Source organism: Mastigoproctus giganteus, chromosome 12 (genome assembly GCF_048544385.1).
Source record: "Mastigoproctus giganteus isolate SK-2022 chromosome 12, ASM4854438v1, whole genome shotgun sequence".
Lineage (NCBI taxonomy): Eukaryota > Metazoa > Arthropoda > Arachnida > Uropygi > Thelyphonidae > Mastigoproctus > Mastigoproctus giganteus.
The window spans coordinates 125,068,338-125,091,930 of NC_143586.1; the positions used below are offsets into that span (position 1 = coordinate 125,068,338).

At 43.1% G+C, this 23,593-nt stretch overlaps 1 protein-coding gene across 2 annotated transcripts in view; it reads left to right on the forward strand.

The window, feature by feature from the left end:
• Positions 1-23,593, forward strand: part of LOC150077394 (DNA damage-regulated autophagy modulator protein 1-like) — a 455,867-nt gene that overhangs the window by 270,869 nt on the left and 161,405 nt on the right. For both annotated transcript variants that reach the window (XM_090386032.1, XM_090386034.1), the window contains exon 4: positions 162-229. In XM_090386032.1, coding sequence (XP_090242158.1) covers positions 162-229 — 68 coding nt within the window. The remainder of the gene's footprint in view (positions 1-161; positions 230-23,593) is intronic.

The following is a 23,593-nucleotide window of genomic DNA, read 5'->3' on the forward strand; positions in this document are numbered from 1 at the left end:
GAGCTTGTCTTTTATAAAACATGATTTTTGTTAAAATATTAAGATGTGTAAACAAAGAATCTTATTCAAAGGTGGTTTGTGTAGTCAGTTTACTGAACTTATTCCCCGATTGATTTTAAATGAAAATGACATAATATAATTTAATTATGTTTGCCTTTCAGTCAGGCTGGTGGATCTCCTCCCCAGAGCGGTATCTTCTCATTCATGCTGTTCATCGGATCTTTTATATGTAAGATACAAATAGCATTCCATGTTTCCTAATAATATATTTTAATATCCAATTGATCAATTGAATGATAATGAGAATTACAGAGCATTAATTTATATTTTTAATTTCAATTTAAAAGAGAGTAGCTCCGATTGCCAAGATTCCTCGTGTCAAAAAAATTGTGACTATGCGATCTTATAGATGCTTTCGTATAGTGGGGTTCCGAGTCACCGGCACCGCCACTGGGAGGCAGCGACTAAGTTTTCCTTTGTTTTCTCTTGCAGTTATTAAATTTTTTGTTAATTAGCTCTAGTCTCTTATAAGAAATAAGAAGAGAGCCCAGAAGAAGGAAATCACCTTTTGCTTTAATTTCGATTTACTAACCGTACGAACTCTACGCTTGGGCACAAAGCGGCCGGCCCCGAGTGCCAAGCGATTTTTCTAGTGCGATTTTCTAGCGATTTTCCTAGGGCGAGTACTAATGCTTAAATAATCCCTCAACCGCTCGCAACCTTACTGCTGACGCTCGCAACGTTACTGCTGACCGCTCGCAACGTTACTGCTTCCCTCGCTGAGCAACGTCACTGCTTCACCGCCAGCAATGTTGCTGCTAACCCCGCTTGCAACGTCACTGCTATCGCTAGCAACGTACTGCTCTCTTCTTCTGCTGATCGCTTGGTCACTGGTTGGCACCACTCCTGCCTCCACGTGGCGGGGTCGGTAACCTGGGAGAAGGAATTCCCTCTTCCAGGGCTAAAAGGAGCAACGACGGATTGTGATGCATATCCACTGCTAGAGCCCACGGGCTCTAGACCTGTCAACTCTGATTCAGAGCATGACTTGAATCGTCCGAACAGACAGCGGACTGAAAAACAGACTGCAGAAATGCCAGCATTTCTAATAATGCACTGATTATCCACACAACCTGTAGGCAAGTTATCGCCGTTTCTAATACAGAAAAGTTTAGAATCGGTTGTTGGCTCCCCTAAAATGGTGAAGCGTCTCCAGTCTGGAGACCTTTTAATTGAAACTTCAAAATCATCTCATTCAGAAAAATTGTCTATTTAACAAAATTCAACAATATTCCAGTGTCAGATACGCCCCATAACACCCTGAACACGTCTAAAGGCGTTATCAGTGAATGGAACTTACTAACTGTTTCTGAAGAAGACCCCCTCGACGTGGGCACCTGTACGTGGTGAGGGGACCTCCCAGTGACGCTGCTGGGCTTCCAGACTAGCATCACTGGGATCTAACGCCCATACCTTGGTTCCAGGGATACATCTTTGGAATCCGGCGTGTGCAGCCGTGCGCCGCGACCCGTGGAAGCGGAAAGGGGGATCCTGGTGGTTCAGGGGACCAGCCTTAATACACCACTTTGGCCCCTGCTTCGATAAGTCGGGTGGTCCCGGACCGGCCCGACTGGGATCAATCGGCGGGTGGTCTTATATTGCTAGGGTCAACTGCGTTCCAATAAGTCTCCCTCCCTTTGGTCCTGGGACGGGATAAAGACTTATTGGAAACGTGGGTATGGTGTTCTAAGCGAACTCGGCGTCCCATTCGTGTACGCAGTACCTGCTAGTTCACGGGTGGGCGTCCCCTCGTAGGGCTCCGTGGTGGGTGAGGTACTTAGGCATCAGACACTTTTTCTTTACTCTTATGAGTAATTTAAATTCTATTTCTTCTGGGGCCGCAACAAGGCCCCTACCTAATCGAGACGAAACCACAGAAAACACCTGTGCAAAAAGAGCCAGAACTGAGGATTCACCACAATCTGTTACACCGCTTTTCCTCATTCTCCATTCCACCGGAGAGCAGACACTCGGGAAAATGTCACCCTTTTTCATCCAGAAAGGATTAGAAGGGTTGACAGGATCTCCAAAAGGCTACGTTCTGGAGACATTTTAGTTGAGGCTGCAAGCCAAAAATATGCACAGCAACTACTGAAACATCGTTAGGAGGATTACCCATCATCATTACTCCCCATAAAACCTTGAATTTCTCACGGGGTGTCATATCAGAGTGGGATCTACTTCATGTTTCTGAAGAAGAGATCTGTTCTGAACTTAAAGACCAAGGAGTGACAGCTGTAAAGAGAATATCGATACGGAAGGATGGGAATCTCGTCCCTACCCGAGTTCTCATCGTAACGTTCAACACGCCACGGCCTCCAAGTTCCATAAAAGCAGGCTATTTAAACTGCTCAGTGAGGGTTTATATCCCCAACCCACTGAGGTGTTTTAAATGCCAAACGTATGGCCACTCCCAAACAGCTTTACTTTGCAACCCCGCCTGTGCTCGTTGTGGTGCTAAAGACCACGAGAGCAAGGAATGTTTAGCTTCTAAGCTAAGTTGTACAAACTGCCAAGGGGAACACCCTGCATACTCTCGAGCATGCCAGCGGTGGAAAGAGGAGAAAGAAATTCAGAAACTAAAAACAAGAGCTAAACATCTCCTATCAGGAGGCCAGAAGACGCATCCAACCTATAAACAGCGCCAAGCCCTCATATGCCCAGAAAGCTTCTGGGAAAAGTACCATTGGTACTCAGACTGATATGAGTATTCCACTAAGGGAGTCTTTTACCCCCATTGCGCGCTATTTATTAAGTTCCGAAAAGCCCACCCAAAAATCACAGTCAGCCGCCACTGCCATATCCGTACCTCCTAGTGCTCCACCACTTCCAAAACAGAGTACTAAAGAAACTAAGAAGAAAGGGCAATAGGCATCTACAATTCAAGATACAATGGATGTCGAAAATAAAGAGGTACAGGACGACTCTGTCCTGGAACTCTTTGCGACAGACGAAGAAGAAATGGATACAGGCCAACGTGCAGTCTTTCCAAAGAGAGATAAACCCAGGACTGAGAAAATAAAGCCCTCAGCCCTTCGGAAGCCACCAGACGGACCCAGTAAACCAAAATAATGGGTACATTTAAATTTCTCCAATGGAATTGCCGTGGATTTCGTAGAAATAGAGATGACATCAAGGCCCTCCTGAGTAAGCATGAACCAACTTGCTTTTGCTTACAGGAGACGTATTTAACGGCAAATGGAGATCCTTACTTACGTAACTGCTCAGTTATCCGCAGAGACAGAGCTGGGGATGGACCTGCCCACGGAGGAGTTTCTATCCTTGTGGGTACCCACAACCCCTTTCAAGCTGTGATTCTTACCACTAATCTAGAGGCTGTAGCAGTTCATCTTACAGTAGGGTTCCTATTAACTGTTTGCTCCATTTATTTGCCACCTGGGAACGACGCCGCCCAGGCAGACCTTGATGATCTCATTAAGCAACTGCCACCCCCTTTCCTATTATTAGGGGATTTTAATGGGCATAATCCGCTGTGGGGTAGTTCTGACATCAAGAGAAGTGGTCGGAATATCGAGCGATTGCTTGAAAACAATGATCTGGCCCTTCTAAATGTGGGATCTAACACCTTTTTCCACACGGCTACCCGTACATTTACTGCCATTGATCTTTCCATCTGCTCCTCTTCCCTCCTGCCTCTGAGTACATGGGAGGTTGAAGATAACCTTTATGGTAGTGATCACTTCCCCGTGTTATGCACCATTTCAAATGGGAGACAATGTCACCAGTCGAGGATACCACGTTGGAAGATCGATCATGCCGACTGGAATGCCTTTCGCTATCTGGCAACGTTTAATACCAATATAGTCGGCCAGGAGCCAATTAATGAGGCAGTAAAAGACATCACAGAAAGTATAGTCGTCCCAGGACATCGTGCCGCTTTCCACGTTTTCCAAAACCATGGTGGAATGCAGAATGCACAGCAGCTAGGAAGGTTCAAAACAAAGCATGGGGAATATTTCGTCGTTACCCAACCACAGATAATTAAATAGCCTTTAAACGTGCACGTGCCAAAGCACGGTACATTAGACATCAGAGCCAAAAGGAATCTTGGATCAAATTTACATCTTCCCTTACACGGGCCGCCAATCCCAAAGCCATCTGGGACAAAGTTCGGAAAATGAAGGGCAAATACAACTCACACCCTTCATCGATCCTGGAACATAATGGATGTACAATTGCAGATCTAACTGCAATTGCAAATACTCTAGGGGAGACATTTGCTAAAGTGTCTTCAGAAACAGCTTATCCCCCAGAGTTCCTCGCACACAAGCAGAGAGCAGAAAAACATCACCTAAAGCTGTCCTCTAACAATCGCGAGGAATACAATCGGCCCTTTGCACAGTGGGAGCTGAAAGCAGCACTCTTACTCTCCAAGGCGAGTGCTGTTGGGCCAGACGACATCCATTATGAGATGATTAAACAAAATCATTGGAATCCATGGATCGTTTGCTCCGTCTCTATAATAGAATCTATATTGAAGAAACATTTCCGGACTCATGGCATGTGGCAATTATCCTTCCCTTTCCGAAACCAGGAAAGGATCCAAAAACACCAATAATTACCGTCCTATTGCTCTTATGAGCTGCTTGTGCAAGATCCTGGAAAGAATGGTCAATGCTCGTCTCTTGTGGTATTTAGAAGCTAATGACCTTCTTTCCAGGATACAGTGTGGCTTCCGAAGGAACAGGTCAACACTTGACCATTTAATCCGCTTGGAAACATCTATACGTGATGCTTTCCTAAAACGTGAGCACCAGGTGTCAGTTTTCTTTGATATGGAAAAAGAGTATGACACGGCTTGGAGATATGGAATTTTAAAAGATATATATAACTTTGGTCTTAGAGGACACATTGCCCTCTTTATCAAAAACTTCCTTACAGACCGGTCTTTCCAAGATCGTGTAGGATCCACCCTCTCCCGGCCATTCTGCCAAGAAGAGGGAGTTCCACAAGGATCAGTTTTAAGTGTTATGCTTTTTGCAATCAAAGTTAACTCTATAACTGAACAACTTCCTCCTACCGTAAACAGTGCCCTCTTTGTAGATGATTTTAGCATCTTTTTGCAGTCATGCAATATGAGGGTCATTGAAAGACAATTGCAGCATGCCACAGACCACGTAAACTCTTGGGCAGTGCCACAGACCACTGACCACAGACCATGACCACATGCCACAGACCACGTAAACTAATGGTTTTAGGTTCTCGCCACAGAAGACTGTCTACGTACACTTTTGTCGCAAACGGAACCTTCACCCTGAACCAGAACTTAAACTCGGAAAAGACATCATTCCAGTAGCACGAGACAAAATTCTTGGGGCTCATTTTCGACAAGAAGTTGACATTTTTACCTTACATTCGTTAACTGCGGACAAAGTGCACAAGAGGGTGGACTCTCCTACGCTCTATTTCCTCCAATAAATTGGGAGCAGACCGCTCCACTTTGCTCAGCCTCTATCGTACACTTGTCCGATCTAAACTAGACTATGGGTCCCAAGTGTATACATCGGCTAGAAACAGCGTACTTAGATGGCTGGACCCAGTCCACCACCAAGCCATCCGTATTTCTACTGGAGCATTTAGAACATCCCCTGTCCAGAGTTTATATGTTGAAGCATCTGAACCGCCACTGTCATTGCGACAAAAGCAATTGTCTTTCAAATATACTGTTAAATTAAAATCCCTGCCAGACAACCCTACGTGGACGTCCGTTTTCAAGCCATAATGGGAAAACTTATATAACACTCGTCAGACTGCCAATCGGCCTTTTGGTATCCGTGTCCAAGATCTGCTCAGAGAGCTCGACATCACGGTAGACAATGTTGCCCAGTCACCAAGGCAATCATTTCCACCCTGGCATGCTCGCATTCCATCATACGACTTCTCCCTTAAAAATTGGGGTAAGTCCATAACTCCATCTTCTGTCTACCACCAACTCTACGCTGCCCACCGGACCGAATATTCCGACTTCTTGCCTGTCTTCACTGATGGCTCGAAGTCGGAGTTGTCTGTTGGATGTGCTGCTATCTTTCCAGATCGTTCTATATCTGGAAAGATTCCCCAAGAATGCAGCATATATACAGCTGAGTTGAATGCTATAGTGTTAGCCTTGGACCACATTAAAACCCATAGGTATCCAAAGTGTATGGTGTACACTGACTCTGTAAGTACACTGCAGGCTTTATCGGGTATGAGGTATAATTCTCATCCATTTGTGACCCGGATTCATCAGACGCTACACTCTCTGTTTGAGTGTTCTTTCGACATTCGTTTCTGCTGGATTCCAAGCCACATTGGGATCGTGGGAAATGAACTGGGAGATGCTGCGGCCAGGTCACCAGAACCCCAAAACACTTATTGCCTGTTAGTCCCCTATACAGACTACAGGCAGCTAATACACGATAAATTACAGTCCCAATGGCAACAATCCTGGCATGAGCAAGTCAAAAACAAGCTCTATCAAATAAAGCCTGTAATCCGACATTGGCAGTCTAGTCTGCGCAGGAATCGCAGAGAGGAAGTTGTTTTAGCTCGGCTCCGCATAGGACACAGTCATCTTACACATGCCTTTTTGCTGAGGGCAGATGACTGTCCTATGTGTGAGAACTGTGTCGCCTATTTAAGCATACGCCACATTTTAACCGAGTGTCCACGTTTTAGACATGAACGTGATTTTTATTTTACCGCTTTTAGTCATCTGGCTGAGCCTTATACACTCAGTCAGATTTTATTCGACAATGACAATGTGTCTGCTGTTTTTAACTTTTTAAAATCAGTAAACCTTTTTTCTGGTATTTAAAATTGATTTGTCATTCCTTTGTTCATGTTTTGTACTATTACTCCTTTCATATCTCGACATGGTGGCCCAACTCCTTAGGTCACTGAAGATTTTAACTTTTTATTTATGACCGGTATTTGGTGCATTATAGCCTCAGTTGCTGATGCGCCAATAAAACCCAAACCAAACCTACAGACTCTTTAAGTGCGGTGAATGCCCTACAGAATAAATCACAACATTTGCATCCATTCCTCTCACAAATCAGGTGACAGTTATGCCAACTCAACAAAAATAATCGGACTGTCACGTTTTGCTGGATACCGAGCCACGTTGGAATTCCAGGAAATGAGCGTGCAGACGAAGCAGCAAAACACCCCACTTGCTTCGATTCCACCCCTGTTCCTTTTTCTGATTACAAACCAGTCATACGGCGGATATGTACTGAGATGTGGTCTGAAATGTGGCATAATCAAACAGGTAACTTCTTGAAATAAAACACAATTCACAGCTGTGGAGATCCAGTTCCCGATCAAACAGGCAGGAAGAGGTCGTGCTGGCAAGAGCACGGATTGGCCATACGCGTCTTACACACCTATTTCTACTGCTAGGAGAAGAACCTCCACTTTGCCCGCATTGTAGTTCCATACTTACTGTAAAACATATTATCATTGAGTGTACACATTATCATTCAGCTAGAATCGCATGTTTCAGATCCTTAATTAGCTCACAAAAACCTCTGCAACTAAGCCATATACTTGGAAATGATGCTACTTTATCAGAACTGTTCACTTTTCTAAAAATGATCAACGCATACAATCACTTCTAGAATAGTCTTCTTTCCTATATTGACAAACACTCCAAAGTAACGGTATAGGCGCAATATGGTCATAGCAGCCCTTGCGCCAATAAATCCCACTCCAACAACAACAACCAAACCAAACCAAATCTGAAGAAAAAATAGTACAAGAACTTAGCGAACAAAAGGTGACACATGCTCTGAGAATAATGACCTAAAAGATGGCAACCTAATTCCAACTAGGTCCATTATTTTGACGTTCAGCACTCCGAATCTTCCATCTTCTGTCAAAGCAGGTTACTTAAACTGCAAGATTCGACCTTACATCCCGAATCCCATTCGCTGCTTTACGTGCCAGAAGTACGGCCATGCACAGACTGCATGAAGAGGCGATGCTGTGTGTCCTATTTGTGGCTCCAAGGAGCATTCCCAAGGAGAGTGTACAGCTTCCACTCCCACTTGCCCAAACTGTAAAGGAAGCCATCCTGCATTTTCTAAAGCGTGTGACCTTTGGAAAACAGGGAAAAAAATCCAGAAGTATAAAGTGGAGCAAAAAGTGACATACCCTGAAGCAAGAAAGCAAATAATGCTAACCATGCCTAGCCGATCATATGCAACGGTCACAAAAAATAGCCACTCAGCTGCAACCCAAACAGATGTCTCAATCGAACCGAATATTTCCTTTGCCGCCTGGGCCAATACTGCGCTAACCTCCAATAAGAAAACTACAGTCAACGAGACCAGCAACACCCCAATCAGCATCTCAACTGATGCTATCTCAACCTTGCCCGAAACAACAAAATCAGCTAGTATTGAAAACCAGAAGAAAGCGAAACCAAGGATTAGCAACATGGAAATGGAGGTTCAGTCCGAGAAAGAAGAGACAGTACTAGAGTTACATGCTAATGATACCATGGACACAGGACGCCCAACCTTTCCCAGAAATGAAAAATCAAAACTAAGCAGAAAGAAACCTTCTCAGAAAAAAACAGTCAGATATATCTTCCTCCAATGTGCCCGGGTGCCATGCATATTTCGAGGCCAAGCGATATTCTTGTGATATATAGAGCTCTCCTATAAAGTGATTGAAGTTATTTCCTTTTAAGTTCCTACGTTTCTATCAAAAGCCTTTCTTTAAAACTAGTTCTATACTTGAAAACCACAAGTTAGAACACAGAAAGGAAACACACCTTCCTTTTTCCTATATTTCTTGTTCTATTAATCAACTAACACTTCAACCGCTTGGCCTCCGAGTAGCACTGCTCCTGCCTCCCCGTGGGCCCCGGGTGCCAAGCGTTATAGTGATCAAGCGATTCCCTGAGTGATTTCAAGAGCGTTTTTGTCAAAGCTACAGTTATATTCATTTGTAAAAGTTGTCTTACGTTCCCATTAATTATTTGTTAACTTAGTATTACGAATTGTAACTAAGTTACAGGAAGGAAATTCACTTTTCTTTTTTTCTCTTTAAACTAACGCATTAACCCTTATACCGCTTGGTCACTCTAGCGGCACTGCTCCTGCCTCCCCGCGGCGGGGCCGGTAACCTGGGAGATGAAATCCACTCTCCCGGGGCTGAAAGGAGCAAAGATGGTCACACCTTTAGAGCCATCGAGCTCAAGACTAGAAAATGAATCCGAAAATGACTACTCTCAACCAAAGAGGTTGAAAACAACCCCACAAGAGGAAATACCAGCATTCCTCATACTACACTCTCTATCAGAGTTGCCTCTGAGTATACTGTACCCATTCCATGTCCAGAAATGCATCGAGTCTGCTGCAGGTTCACCAAAAACAGTAAAGCGGCTGCAGTCAGGGGATCTTCTTGTAGAGACCATGAAATCCCAGCATTCCGAAAAATTATTAAACATGACTACTTTTGGCGGACAACCAATAAAATTACTTCCCATGCCACCTTAAACTCCTCGAAGGGAGTAATCGCAGAATGGGACTTGTTAGCTGTATCAGAGGAGAAGATAGTTCGAGAGCTAAGTAAACAAAAAGTCATACCAGCAAGGAGAATTATGACTCGGAAAGATGGTGTTCTTGTTCCCACTAGGGGCATAATTCTTACTTTCAGCTCTCCCATCCTACCATCATCTGTTAAAGCAGGCTATCTCCATTGCCGTGTCCGTCCTTACATCTGAAACCCACTCAGGTGTTACGTGCCAAAAATATGGACACTCCCAAACTGCATGTCGAGGTGAGTCAGTATGTCCAATTTGTGGATCGAAGGAGCACAATCAAACTGAATGCGCTGCTACGACTTCTGTTTGCGAAAACTGTAAGGGTGATCACCCAGCTTTTTCCAAAAGTTGCGAACTTTGGAAGCATGGAAAAAAAATCCAGAAATATAAAATTGAGAATAAAGTGACATAACCCAGAGGCGAGAAGGCAAATACTAAAAACAGATCCAAAACGTACATATGCAACGGCTGCTAAACAATTTCAGTCAACAGGTACACAAACAAATGTTGCCGTTCCCCCAAATATGTCTATCGCTAATTGGGCACGCTCCATACTCTCTGCCCCCAAACAGTGTCCTTCGCAACAAAAAACTGAACAAGCCAGTATTACCCCAATTACCATTCCAGCTAATGTAAACCCAACAGCAAAACAAAAAGTGACAGAAACCATGGTATTGAAACCACCAAATTCAACCAGAATGGATATTGACCAGCACAATTACCCAGAAGATGCCATATTGGAACTTCATGCGACTGATGAGATGGACGTAACACGTCCCTACTTTCCAAAGAAAGACAAAGTAAAATCGGATCGATGCAAACAAGTCACAACTAAAAAGCAGTCAGAAACAAAAACAACCAACAAAACCGCCTAATGGAAAGATTTCTTCAATGGAATTGTAGAGGGTTTCGCAGTACAAAAGATGATATATGTGATCTCATCCACCGTATGCCTATGATCCAGCAGGCGTATGCCTACAAGAAACTTATTTAAATTCACAAGTGTGTCCTACTATAAAAGATTACTCTATCTTTAGAAAAGATAGAAATACCGACTCTCCAGCCCGTGGACGAGTGGCGGTTCTTATAAGAAACAACGTACCCTCCAAACATATTGCTCTTCAGACTCCTTTTGAAGTAGGTGCAGTGCGCATTGAAATTGGCATCACTCTTACAATAGCATCTATACATATTCCTCCTAATTTTAGGTCACACTAATATTACTCATGGTTACCTTTTAAGAGGGGAGATTCACCCCCAGTGTGATCACTGTAAAACAGTGCTTTCAGTGAAACATATCCTTGTGCAATGCACAAAATTTGCAATAGAACGCCAGAATCACTTCAATCCAGCCTCAACTGAAGAACCACTAACGCTTAGTTCACTTTTGGGCAATAAAACAGATGACTCAAAGATTTTTAACTTTCTCAAAGCAATCAATGTATACCACCTCCTTTAGCTAGTCAACAATCAGTTTCCTGACTCTCGATCCATAAAGAAATAGGATAATGACTAACCTATGTATGGCGCATTATGGCCATAGACGCCCATGCGCCAAAAAAATCCCCAAACAAACAAACAAACAAACAAACAATCCTCCTAATTTCTCATTTTCTTCAGATGACCTAGAAAACTAATAGAACAGCTGCCGTCTCCTTTCTGCTTACTTGGAGACTTTAATGCTCATCATCCGATGTGGGAATCTCCAACAATTGAACCATGCCTAGTGGTCGTTCTGATGCAGCTTGAACTAGAGACTTTGTTTCTACTGCAGCTCAAAAGGATGTATCAGTTCCGCCTAACACCTCTCTAGCGAATTGGTTAAATTTACACTTTCAACCTCTAAAAAAGATAATCCTCCAAAAAAAACTAGCGAAGCCACAAATACTCTAATCAGTATCCCTACTCATACCCCATTGGTCTCGATTGAAAAAGAACAATTAAAATCTTACTCAGTCTCAAAAAAAATGGAAGGGCCTACCAATAATATGGATGTAGATGAGCTGCTAAGTAATGAGGAGCCCATTCTAGAACTCCATGCAGATGACACCATGGATATTGGACGCCCCACATTCCCAAAAAAAAAGACCGGAAAAAATGTCCCACGAACAAAAAACAGTCAGACGAATCATCCTCAGCTAAATCTAAGTGATGTATAACATCATACAATGGAACTGCAGAGGACTAAGTAGTCATTCTGATGACTTAAGGGATTTACTAGCTCAATTCAACAGGAAACTTTCTTGTTACCCCAAATTTCACCAAAATTCTCAAATTATATGATATACAAAAGAGATAGGAGTTCAAACCCTGCTGCTCGTGGCGGAGTAGCTATTCTTGTTAACTCTGACATTCCATGCAGGCCGATCCAATTGAGAACCACTCTAGAAGTTGTCGCAGCTCGTATTGCAGTTGGTATTTCAGTTACCATTGTTTCCATCTACATTTCACCATCTCTACCACTTCCGCATTCAGAACTTGACAGCCTGATTTCACAACTCCCAACTCCAATTTGTCTCTTTGGTGACTTTAATGGACATCATCCATTGTGGGGGTCTGCTACAATGGATAGAAGAGGCAAATTGGTGGAGGAATTCATAAACAATAATGATCTTAATTTATTAAATTCTGCATCTCACACTTACATACACCTAGCAACAGGATCTGTTTCTGCAATAGACTTGTCAATTCGTTCACCCTCTGTCTTTCCAATCATGACATGTTCAGTATTAACTGATCCCTTTAACAGTGATCACTTTCCAATTATTTGCTCACAACAAACAAGAGTAACTCCGAATCCTGTTCAATGATCCAACTGGCAGTTTAAAAAGGAAAATTGGGAAGGATATTCTGCCCAAATACTCTTAGACAGATGTTATGTTCAAAGACAACATATTGATGAAGTAAATACTTATATAACCAATCAGATTCTCACTGCAGCTAATGCTTCCATTCCAAAATCCACGCCTTATCACATACACAGAAATAACTGGTGGAATAAAGATTGTTTAATTGCCAAACAGGAAAAAAACCGTGCTTGGAATAATTTCCGCAAGTGTCCCACCACTAGTAACCTAATTTCTTATAAAAGACTCAAAGCGAAAGCTAGACAAGTTAGGCGGAAAGCGAAACGGGATTCATGGATTGCTTTTGCCTCAACCATTACCAAAGACACGGATACACGGGTCATCTGGAAAAGAATACAGGCATTAAATGGCAAATTTTCTCGACTGCCCTCTCCGATACTTCATTGGAGAGGGAAAGACATTTCTACTCCTGAAGAAGTTGCAAATGCATTAGCAGAATCATTTGCAAAAATCTCAGCTTCTGCCACCTACGCGTCCACCGTTCAGAACATCAAAGCAGGTGCAGAACGGTATAAAATCAACTTCTTCAAGCGCCGCTCACTGTCGTACAACCAACCATTTACATTAATAGAACTGCAAGAATCATTAAACAGATCTTCCAATAGCGCTGCAGGTCAAGCTGGAGTTCATTACATTATGCTAAAGCATTTACTTGATGAAGACCTGAGAACTCTATTAATTTTTTATAACCGGATCTTCACTGAAAATGCCTATCCTTCTTCATGGCGTCATTCGTTCATTATCGCCTTACCAAAACCAGGAAAAGATCCTTCCTGTGTTGAATCCCCTCAACGTGGGCACCTGTACGTGGTGAGGGGACCTCCCAGTGATGCTGCTGGGTTTCCAGATTAGCATCACTGGGATCTAATGCCCATACCTTGGTTCCAGGGTTACATCTTTGGAATCCGGCGTGTGCAGCCGTGCGCCGCGACCCGTGGAAGCGGAAAGGGGGATCCTGGTGGTTGAGGGGCCCAGCCTTAATACACCACTTTGGCCCCTGCTTCGACAAGACGGGCGGTCCCGGACCGGCTCGACTGGGATCAATCGGCGGGTGGTTCTATACTGCTAGGGTCAACTGCGTTCCAATAAGTCTCCCTCCCTTTGGTCCTGGGACGGGATAAAGACTTATTGGTAACGTGGGTATGGTGTTCTAAGCGAACTCGGCGTCCCATTCGTGTACGCAGTACCTGCTAGTTCACGGGTGGGCGCCCCCTCGTAGGGCTCCGTGGTGGGTGAGGTACTTAGGCATCAGACATTTTTTCTTTACTCTCATGAGTAATTTAAATCCTTCTTCTGGGGCCCCAACAAGGCCCCTACCTAATCGATCGTTAGATGAGAGTTAAAGTAATTCAGCTAAAAGAGCCAGAACTGAGGAGAAAACAACATCTGTGACACCTCTTTTCCTCATTCTCCATTCCACCGGAGAGCAGTCACTTGGGAAAATGTCACCCTTCTTCATCCAGAAAGGATTAGAAGGGATGGCAGGTTCACCCAAATCCGTAAAACGGCTGCGTTCTGGAGATATTCTAATAGAAGCATCAAATGTAAATCAAGCTGAAAAGTTTTTGAAAGCCACATCTATAGGGGGAATACCCATCATCACAACCCCTCACAAAACTTTGAACTCTTCAAGAGGTGTGATATCAGAGTGGGATCTTCTTCACGTTTCTGAAGAAGAGATCTGCTCTGAATTAAAAGAACAAGGAGTAACAGCTGTCAAGCGAATATCCATGCGTAAGGATGGGAATCTTGTCCCTACCCGAGTTCTCATCCTAACATTCAACACCCCAAGGCCTCCAAGTTCCATCAAGGCAGGGTACTTAAACTGCCCAGTGAGGATTTACGTTCCAAACCCACTGAGGTGTTTTAAATGTCAAAAGTACGGCCACTCACAAACAGCTTGTCGTGGTAACCCTGCCTGTGCTCGATGTGGTGCTAAAGATCACGAGAGCAAGGAATGTATAGCTCCTAAGCCTAACTGTATTAACTGCCAAGGAGAGCACCCTGCATACTCTCGAGCATGCCAGCGGTGGAAGGACGAAAAGGAGATACAAAAGTTAAAAACGGAGCTAAACATCTCCTACCCAGAGGCCAGAAAACGCATACAACCAATAAATAGCGGAAAGCCTTCATATGCTCAGAAGGTTTCTGCGAAGTGCACTATCGGTACACAAACAGATATGACTATACCACCAAGAGAGTCATTCACGCCGATTGCACGCTATTTATTGAGTTCACAAAAGCCCACCACAAAAACACAATCAGCTGCTACTCCAATATCCGTACCTCCTAGTGCTCCACCACTAACAAAACCAAGTGGTAAAAAAGAGCAACCAAAATTAACAGAATCAATGGATGTAGTGGACAAGGAGGTACCGGACGATTCAGTCTTGCAACTCTTCGTGGAGGAAGAAATGGACACCGGACAGCGTCCATTCTTCCCCAAAAAAGATAAAGCCAAGACTGATAAAAGTAAGCCCTCAGCACCTCGGAAGCCGCCTGATGGACCCACCAAGCCAAAATAATGGCTAAATTCCTACAATGGAATTGTCGTGGATTCCGGCGAAATACAGATGACATCAAGGCCCTCCTGCAAAAGCATGAGCCAGTTTGCTTTTGCTTGCAGGAGATATATCTAAAGGCAAATGATGATCCCACCATGCATAACATCACAATCTTTCGTAAGGATAGAATTGCCGATGGTCCTGCTCATGGAGGAGTGGCTATCCTTGTGAGTAATCAGACCCCAGTTCAGCCTTTGCTAATTACAACCAGCATAGAGGCTGTTGCAATTCGCCTTACAGTGGGATTTTTATTAACGGTCTGCTCTATTTATTTGCTACCTGGGACTGACATCTCCCAGGAAGACCTTGATGATCTTCTAACGCAGTTGCCACCCCCTTTCTTACTTCTTGGGGATTTTAATGGACATAACACCCTGTGGGGTAGTGCTAACATCAATGGAAGGGGACGGGTCATAGAGCGTATGCTCAATGACAATGCCCTTTCCCTTCTAAATACTGGAACAAACACCTTCTTCCATATGCCTACCCGTACTTTTTCTGCCATTGATCTCTCTATCTGCTCCCCTTCTCTACTCCCATCACTCACTTGGGAAGTGGAGGAGAATCCATACGGAAGTGATCACTTCCCTGTGATAACCTTGTTACACAGTGGGAGACCATGTCTTCCTTTTAGGTTACCACGGTGGAAGTTTGATCAGGCTGACTGGAATGCCTTCCAACATCAGGCAAATTTTGAACTCAGTACAGTCAGTCAGGAGCCTATCAATGACGCAGTAACGTACATCACAGAAATCATTGTCCAAGCAGCTGCGAATGCTGTTCCAAAAACATCTGCCCGGTTTCCACCATTTCCCAAACCTTGGTGGAATTCACAATGCACAGCAGCAAAAAAGGCTCAAAACAAAGCGTGGGGGATATTCCGTCGATATCCTACCACTTGTAATCTAATAGCCTTCAAGCGTGCACGAGCCAAAGCACGCTACATTCGCCGTCAGAGTCAAAAGGAATCATGGATCCGTTTTACATCATCTATTAACCAGGCTACCAATTCTAAGGTAGTCTGGGATAAAATCCGGAAAATGAAGGGAAAATATACATCCCACCCTTCTTCAATCCTAGATTATAATGGATGCGCTATTGCAGATCCAACTGCAATAGCCAATGCTCTTGGGGAAACATTCTCTAACATCTCCGCAACATCTTCGTATTCCCCAGAGTTCCTGGTCCTGAAACATAAAATCGAAAAGCAGGCACTTAATTTCAAGTCCAAGGGCCTCTATCCCTACAACGGGGCATTCAGTATGCAGGAACTGAAGAGAGCCCTCACTCTTTCTAATGCAAGTGCTGTTGGACCAGATGGCATCCATTATGAAATGATTAAACGGCTTTCACCAAAATCTATGGATTATCTGCTCCTTCTTTATAACAGAATCTTTATTGAAGGGCAGTTTCCGGACTCCTGGCGGAAGGCAATCGTCCTTGCTTTTCCTAAGCCAGGAAAGGATCCAAAAGTCACCACCAATTATCGTCCTATAACTCTGACTAGCTGTCTGTGCAAAATCCTGGAGAGAATGGTTAATTCTCGTTTAATATGGTACTTAGAAACAAATGACCTTCTCTCCAACATCCAGTGCGGCTTCCGAAGGAACCGGTCAACTTTGGACCATCTTATTAGATTGGAAACATCCATCCGGGATGCTTTCCTAAAATGCGAACACTTGGTGTCGGTGTTCTTTGACATGGAGAAAGCGTATGACACAACTTGGAGATTTGGCATCATAAAAGATCTGCATAGCCTTGGTCTTAGGGGACGACTCCCCATTTTTATTGAAAACTTTTTAGCCGATCGATCTTTCCAAGTTCGTGTGGGATCCTCACTCTCTCGTTCCTTTAGCCAAGAGGAGGGAGTACCACAGGGATCAGTTTTAAGTGTCACGCTTTTCGCCATCAAAGTAAATTCCATCACAGAACAACTTCCTCCAACCGTAAACGGTGCCCTCTATGTTGATGACTTTAGCATATTTTGTCAGTCATGCAACATGAGGGTTATTGAAAGACAACTGCAGAAAGCCATTGATCGCCTCAACTCCTGGGCACTTGAAAATGGTTTCAGGTTCTCGCCGGAGAAGACCGTTTGCGTACACTTTTGTCGTAAGCGTAATCTTCATCCTGAATCTGAATTAAGGCTCGGACAAAATGCTATTCCAGTTGCGGCGGATACAAAATTTCTGGGACTCGTATTTGATAAAAGGTTGACCTTTCTTGATCACATTCGTCAACTCCGCACCAAGTGCACAAGAGGGCTAAATATCCTCCGCTCTCTCTCCTCTACATCTTGGGGAGCAGACCGATGTACCCTCCTTCGGCTTTACCGTGCACTTGTGCGATCCAGACTAGATTACGGGTCCCTGGTATACAATTCGGCCGGAGACAGTGTACTTCGTTGGCTGGATCCTGTCCATCATCTGGCACTCCGTACCGCTATTGGAGCATATCGAACATCTCCAGTCCAGAGCTTATACGTCGAAGCAAACGAACCGCCGTTATCGCTTCGTCGTAAGCAGTTGTCTCTAAACTACGCTCTAAAACTGAAATCCCTGCCAGACCACCCTACGTGGCTATCCGTTTTTGAGCCACGATGGGAAAATTTGTATAACACACGTAAGACTGCCAACCGACCTTTTGGTATTCGTGTCCAACAGCTGCTCAAAGAATTTAATATCAAGGTAGACAAGGTTGCCCAAACACCGAAGCAACCCCTTCCACCCTGGCATGCTCATTTCCCGGCATGTGACTTGTCACTTAGAAATTGGGGAAAGTCGGACACTCCATCGTCTGTCTACCTGCAGCTTTATTCAGCACACCGAGCTGAATATTCTGACTTCGCGCCAGTTTACACAGACGGCTCGAAGTCGGAATCATATGTGGGATCTGCTGCTGTCTTTACAGACAGCATTACATCAGAGCAGATTCCCTCTGAATGCAGCATATTTACTGCAGAGCTGCTCGCTATAGAGTTAGCCTTGGATCACATTAGTAAATGCGAATACCAACGGTTCATTTTGTATACCGACGCTCTCAGCGTGTTACAGGCTTTAATATCTGTGAGATATAATTCTCATCCAGTTCTGTCTAGCATTCAGCAGAAGATTCACTTCCTCCGAGAACGTGAATATGATATCCGCTTCTGCTGGATTCCCAGCCACATTGGGATTAAGGGAAATGATTTGGCTGACAATGCAGCCAAATCAGCAGTTCCCAATAATAATCGCTGCCTGTCAGTCCCTTATACAGACTGCAGGCGAATAATACACGAAAAGATACACTCCCAATGGCAGGATTCGTGGAATAGACAGACTGCGAATAAATTATATCTTATAAAGCCTTTAATTGAACCGTGGCAATCTAGTCTGCGCAGGAATCGTAAAGAGGAAGTTGTTCTCGCCCGGACCCGCATAGGACATAGTCATTTGACTCATTCGTTTTTGCTGAGGGCTGATGACCCTCCTATGTGTGAGTCCTGTGGCACAATTTTATCAATTAGACACATTTTAGTTGACTGTCCAGATTTTAGCAATATCCGTTTTACCGCTTTTAACCATCTGACTGAGCCGTATACTCTCAGTCAGATTTTATCTGACAATGACAATGTGTCTGCTATTTTTAGCTTTTTGAAAGCAATAAACGTTTTTAATCGTATTTAAAATTCATGTTATTATTATTTCGTTTATTGATTTATCATTGTAATTAGATCTGGACACGGTGGCCTAATTAATTAGGTCACTGAGATGTTAAATTTTTATATATTACCTGGTCTTGGCGCATTATAGCCTTAGATGCTAATGCGCCAATAAAACCAAACCAAACCAAACCAAACCAATCCTGTGTTGAAAATTACAGGCCAATATCTCTTACGAGATGCATGGGAAAAAGTTTCGAAAGGATGGTTCATACTAGACTCACCTACATCCTGGAGTCAGAGAATCTCCTTCCAGAACAACAATATGGCTTTCGGAAAAACAGATCAACACTGGACGTGCTTATCAAAGCCGAATCTCATATCCGCAATGCCTTTGTCATGAAACAACATCTAGTCATGGTCAATTTAGATCTTGAAAAGGCATTTGATACAACATGGCGCCGTGGTATTATTAGGGACCTTTACCATCTGGGGCTTCGGGGCCATTTGCCGGAAATAATTCAAAATTTCCTGCAATTGCGCTCTTTTCAAGTCCGATACAAAAACATCCTCTCTACATCTCACATTCAGGAAGAGGGAGTCCCACAGGGATCAATACTCAGTCCAACACTGTTTTCAATCAGAGTTAGTAGTATGACACGAGATATCCCAAAAACGGTTCAAACATATACGTATGCAAATGACCTTACCATTTCCTGTCAATCTCAAAGTATGAATACCATTGAACGGCAGCTACCACTTGCCATAACCAAAATAGAATCCTGGATTTCACTGAACAGTTACAGAGTATCAGAAAAGAAATGCACTGTCACTCACTTTGGCAAGAAGCGAAATCTCCATCCCGAACCTGAACTGCAAATAAACAATACTCCAATCCCGATTGTTAATACAGTTAAATTTCTTGGACTACTATTAGACCGCAAACTAAATTTCCAAGCTCACATCACTTATTTGAGAACTACTTGTTTAAATCATTTGAATATACTTCGTTCTGTCTCATCTATGTCATGGGGAGCTGATCGCTGTACTTTGCTGCATCTCTATAGAAGTTTAATCCGTTCACGACTAGATTATGGTTGTCCAGTGTATGACTCTGCCAGGAGCACTACTTTAAAACGGCTAGATATGATCCATCACAGTGCTCTGGGCCCCGCGTGCCAAGCGAGTGATCCAAGCGAATCTAAAAGTGAATTTCAAAGCGACTTCTCTAGAGTTAATAGATTTCAGAGAAATTTCAAGTGTTTCATTTGCTAAGTTATTTATTTTCAGCTCTTCTAAATAAAGAAGTAAGCTTCTCAAAAAGAAAGGAAAGGTACCTTTCTTCTTCTTGTATATAGAAATAACACATAACACACTAACCACTAATCTCTGATCGCTTGGTCACTGGTGGCACCGCTCCTGCCTCCACGTGGCGGGGCCGGTAACCTGGAGAAAAAGTTATCCTCTGGGGCTAAAAGGAGCAACCATGGATTATGACAACTTTCCAGTACTTGAGCCTAGACGCTCATGTCATGACTCAAATGAACCCGAACGTGACGAATCACAATCTAAGAGACTACGCAAAAATGAGAATCAGCAGGAATATCCAGCGTTCCTCATATTACATTCTCTTTCTGCCAAACCTGTGAGTTCACTTTCACCATTTCTAATCCAGAAATGTTTGGAAAGTGTGGCTGGTTCACCGAAAATGGTGAAAAGACTCCGATCTGGAGATCTTCTAGTCGAAACAACTAAGCACCAGCATTCTCAGTCTCTACTGAAATTATCAACTTTCGGCGGAATACCAGTACAGGTCACCCCTCATGCCACTTTAAATAGTTCCAAAGGAGTAATAGCAGAGTGGGACCTGATGAATGTCACTGATGATGAGATAGTGGAAGAACTAAAAGATCAAAAGGTAGTTCAAGCAAAGCGGATAATAATTAAAAAAGATGGTGAACTTGTTCCCACTAGGAATATTATCCTTACATTTAGTACACCAACCTTACCATCATGTGTTAAAGCCGGATATCTTAATTGCCGAATACGTCCCTACATTCCGAACCCAATCAGATGCTTCAAGTGTCAAAAATTTGGACACTCGCAAACAGTATGTCGAGGAGACGCCATCTGCCCAAACTGTGGCTCTAAAGCTCATGCACAAATATGGAAATATGGAAATATGGACACAGATGCTGGTACCCTGCATGATGAGACAATATTAGATTTACATGCAGAAGATGATATGGACCTTGGGCGTCCTAGCTTCCCAAAAAAAGAAAAGATGAAACCAGAACGACACAAGCAGGTTGGACATAAAAAACAGACAGAACCATACCCAATCCCAAAAACTAAATAATGCAGAATATTATACAGTGGAACTGTAGAGGTCTACGAAGCAATATATTTGATATTTATGACCTAATCAAACAGCACAGTCCAATCAGCCTCTGCTTGCAAGAAACCAATGTAACCCCGCAGGTGACTCCAGTGATTAAAAATTATAGTATCTATCAACAAGACAGAAGCAATACTAACTCAACCAGAGGAGGCGTAGTCATACTAGTTGACAACAAAGTTCCTACAAAACAGATCTCCCTACAGACTACATTAGAAGCCGTAGCTGTACGTATTGTTTTAAATTTTACTTTAACCATTGTCTCTGTATACCTTTCCCCAAACAAAGAATTCACTGCGAAAGAAATGGAGGACCTTATAAAGCAGCTTCCATCTCCTTTCATTCTACTAGGAGACTTCAATGGGCACCACACTATGTGGGGATCTCCCCAGATAGACAAACGAGGAAAACTTATTGAAACAGTTCTTGACAGCCAGAATCTCACATTATTAAACACTGGTGCTGACACTTATATTCATTTTCCCACCGGAGTATCTACTGCCATAGACTTATCAATATGTTCCCCAAAACTATTCCCAATCATTCAGTGGATAGTTTCAAATAACCCACTAAACAGTGACCATTACCCAATTATTTTGCAAATTGCAAACAAACAGAACCACACATATAGCCAGCCGCATAAAATGGAAATTTTCAAAAGCAGACTGGAACAAGTTCACAGATTCAATTTCCTTTGATAATGAAGTCATCAAAAGCCAGTCCATAGATAAAGTTACCGACCACATTACTGCACAGATAATAACAGCTGCAACCTGTGCTATACCAAAAACCACAGCCAGTCCTCGCAGACATGCCAATATCTGGTGGAATGATGCATGCCGTGATGCTAAAAAAGAAAAGAATAAAGCATGGAATCGATTTCGCAAGTATCCAACAACTGAAAACTTGATTAATTTTAAGAAACTTAAAGCAAAGGCACGTTATGTGCAGAAAAAAGCGAAAAAAGACTCTTGGATCCGGTTCGCTTCCTCCATTACTAAAAATACAGAGATTAGAAAAATCTGGAATAAAATTAAAAAGCTGAATGGTAAACTGTTCCCCGAATCAATGCCCATTATAAGTTGGAAAGATAAAGACTTCTCCTCTCCAACAGAAATTGCAAATGCCCTGGCAGATTGCTTTTTCCAAATCTCTGCAGCATCAGCATATGAGTCTACTTTTAAACAGCTAAAAGCTAAAGCAGAAAAGCATAACCTGAACTTCAATACAAGGGCATCTCCTCCATATAACCGACCTTTTACATCATTTGAACTAGAGAGCTGTCTAAATAGGTCGGGTGATAGTGCACCAGGGCCTGATGGGATATACTATATAAGGCTTAAACATTTAAACAAACAAGCTTTGAATTCATTGCTAATATACTTCAACCGGATATTCTCAGATGGCTACTTTCCTCTTTCTTGGCGTCACTCAATAGTTCTAGCGTTTGCTAAACCTGGAAAGGATCAATCAGATCCACGAAACTATCGGCCAATATCTCTCAGCAGTTGCCTTGGTAAGACACTAGAAAAAATGATCCACGTCCGTTTAGTATGGTATCTAGAATCTCATTCGGTGATGAATAAGAATCAGTACGGATTTCGGAAAAATCGGTCAACTCTAGACCTTATGGTCAAGGCAGAATCCAACATACGCAATGCTTTTATCCGTAAAGAACATCTAGTCATGATTTTCTTGGATATCGAAAAAGCCTTTGATACCACCTGGCGGTATGGCATACTTAAAAATCTGTATGCCACAGGGCTCCGGGGTCAGCTACCCCTTACCATACAGAGTTTTCTAGAAAACAGGACCTTTCAAGTGCGTTACTGCAATTCACTCTCCCGTACATTTGTCCAAGAAGAAGGGGTCCCACAAGGATCAGTTCTAAGTGCAACGCTCTTTGCGATTAGGCTAAATAATGCAACAGAAAATATTCCGGCTAATGTTGACACCTATTTATATGCGGATGACCTTACTATATCCTATCATTCACAAAACATGCGCTCCATTGAGCGACAATTGCAGCTCTCGATAAATGAAATAGAGTCATGGGCATCCCGCAATGGCTATCGTCTCTCTGCAACAAAAACAACTGCTATCCATTTTTGCAAAAAGCGTCAGCTCCATCCAGATCCCGAGCTAATATTAGGAACCCAAAAAATACCACTTAGCAAAAGTATCCGGTTCTTGGGCCTTATACTTGACACCAAACTTACCTTTCAGGCACATATACGACAAATAAGAACTCAGTGCATGAAAAAGATTAATATCCTCAAAGTTATATCTTCCATGACATGGGGAGCCGATCGCTTCACTCTTCTGCATCTGTATCGAACCTTAATAAGATCTCGTCTAGATTATGGAGCCCCAGTTTATGATTCTGCACGAAAGACAGCATTGGCTTGGCTCAATCCGGTCCAGCATAGTGCTCTCAGGATTGCCTTAGGGGCCTTTAAGACATCCCCAGTGCAAAGTATGTATATAGATGCCAATGAACCTCCACTA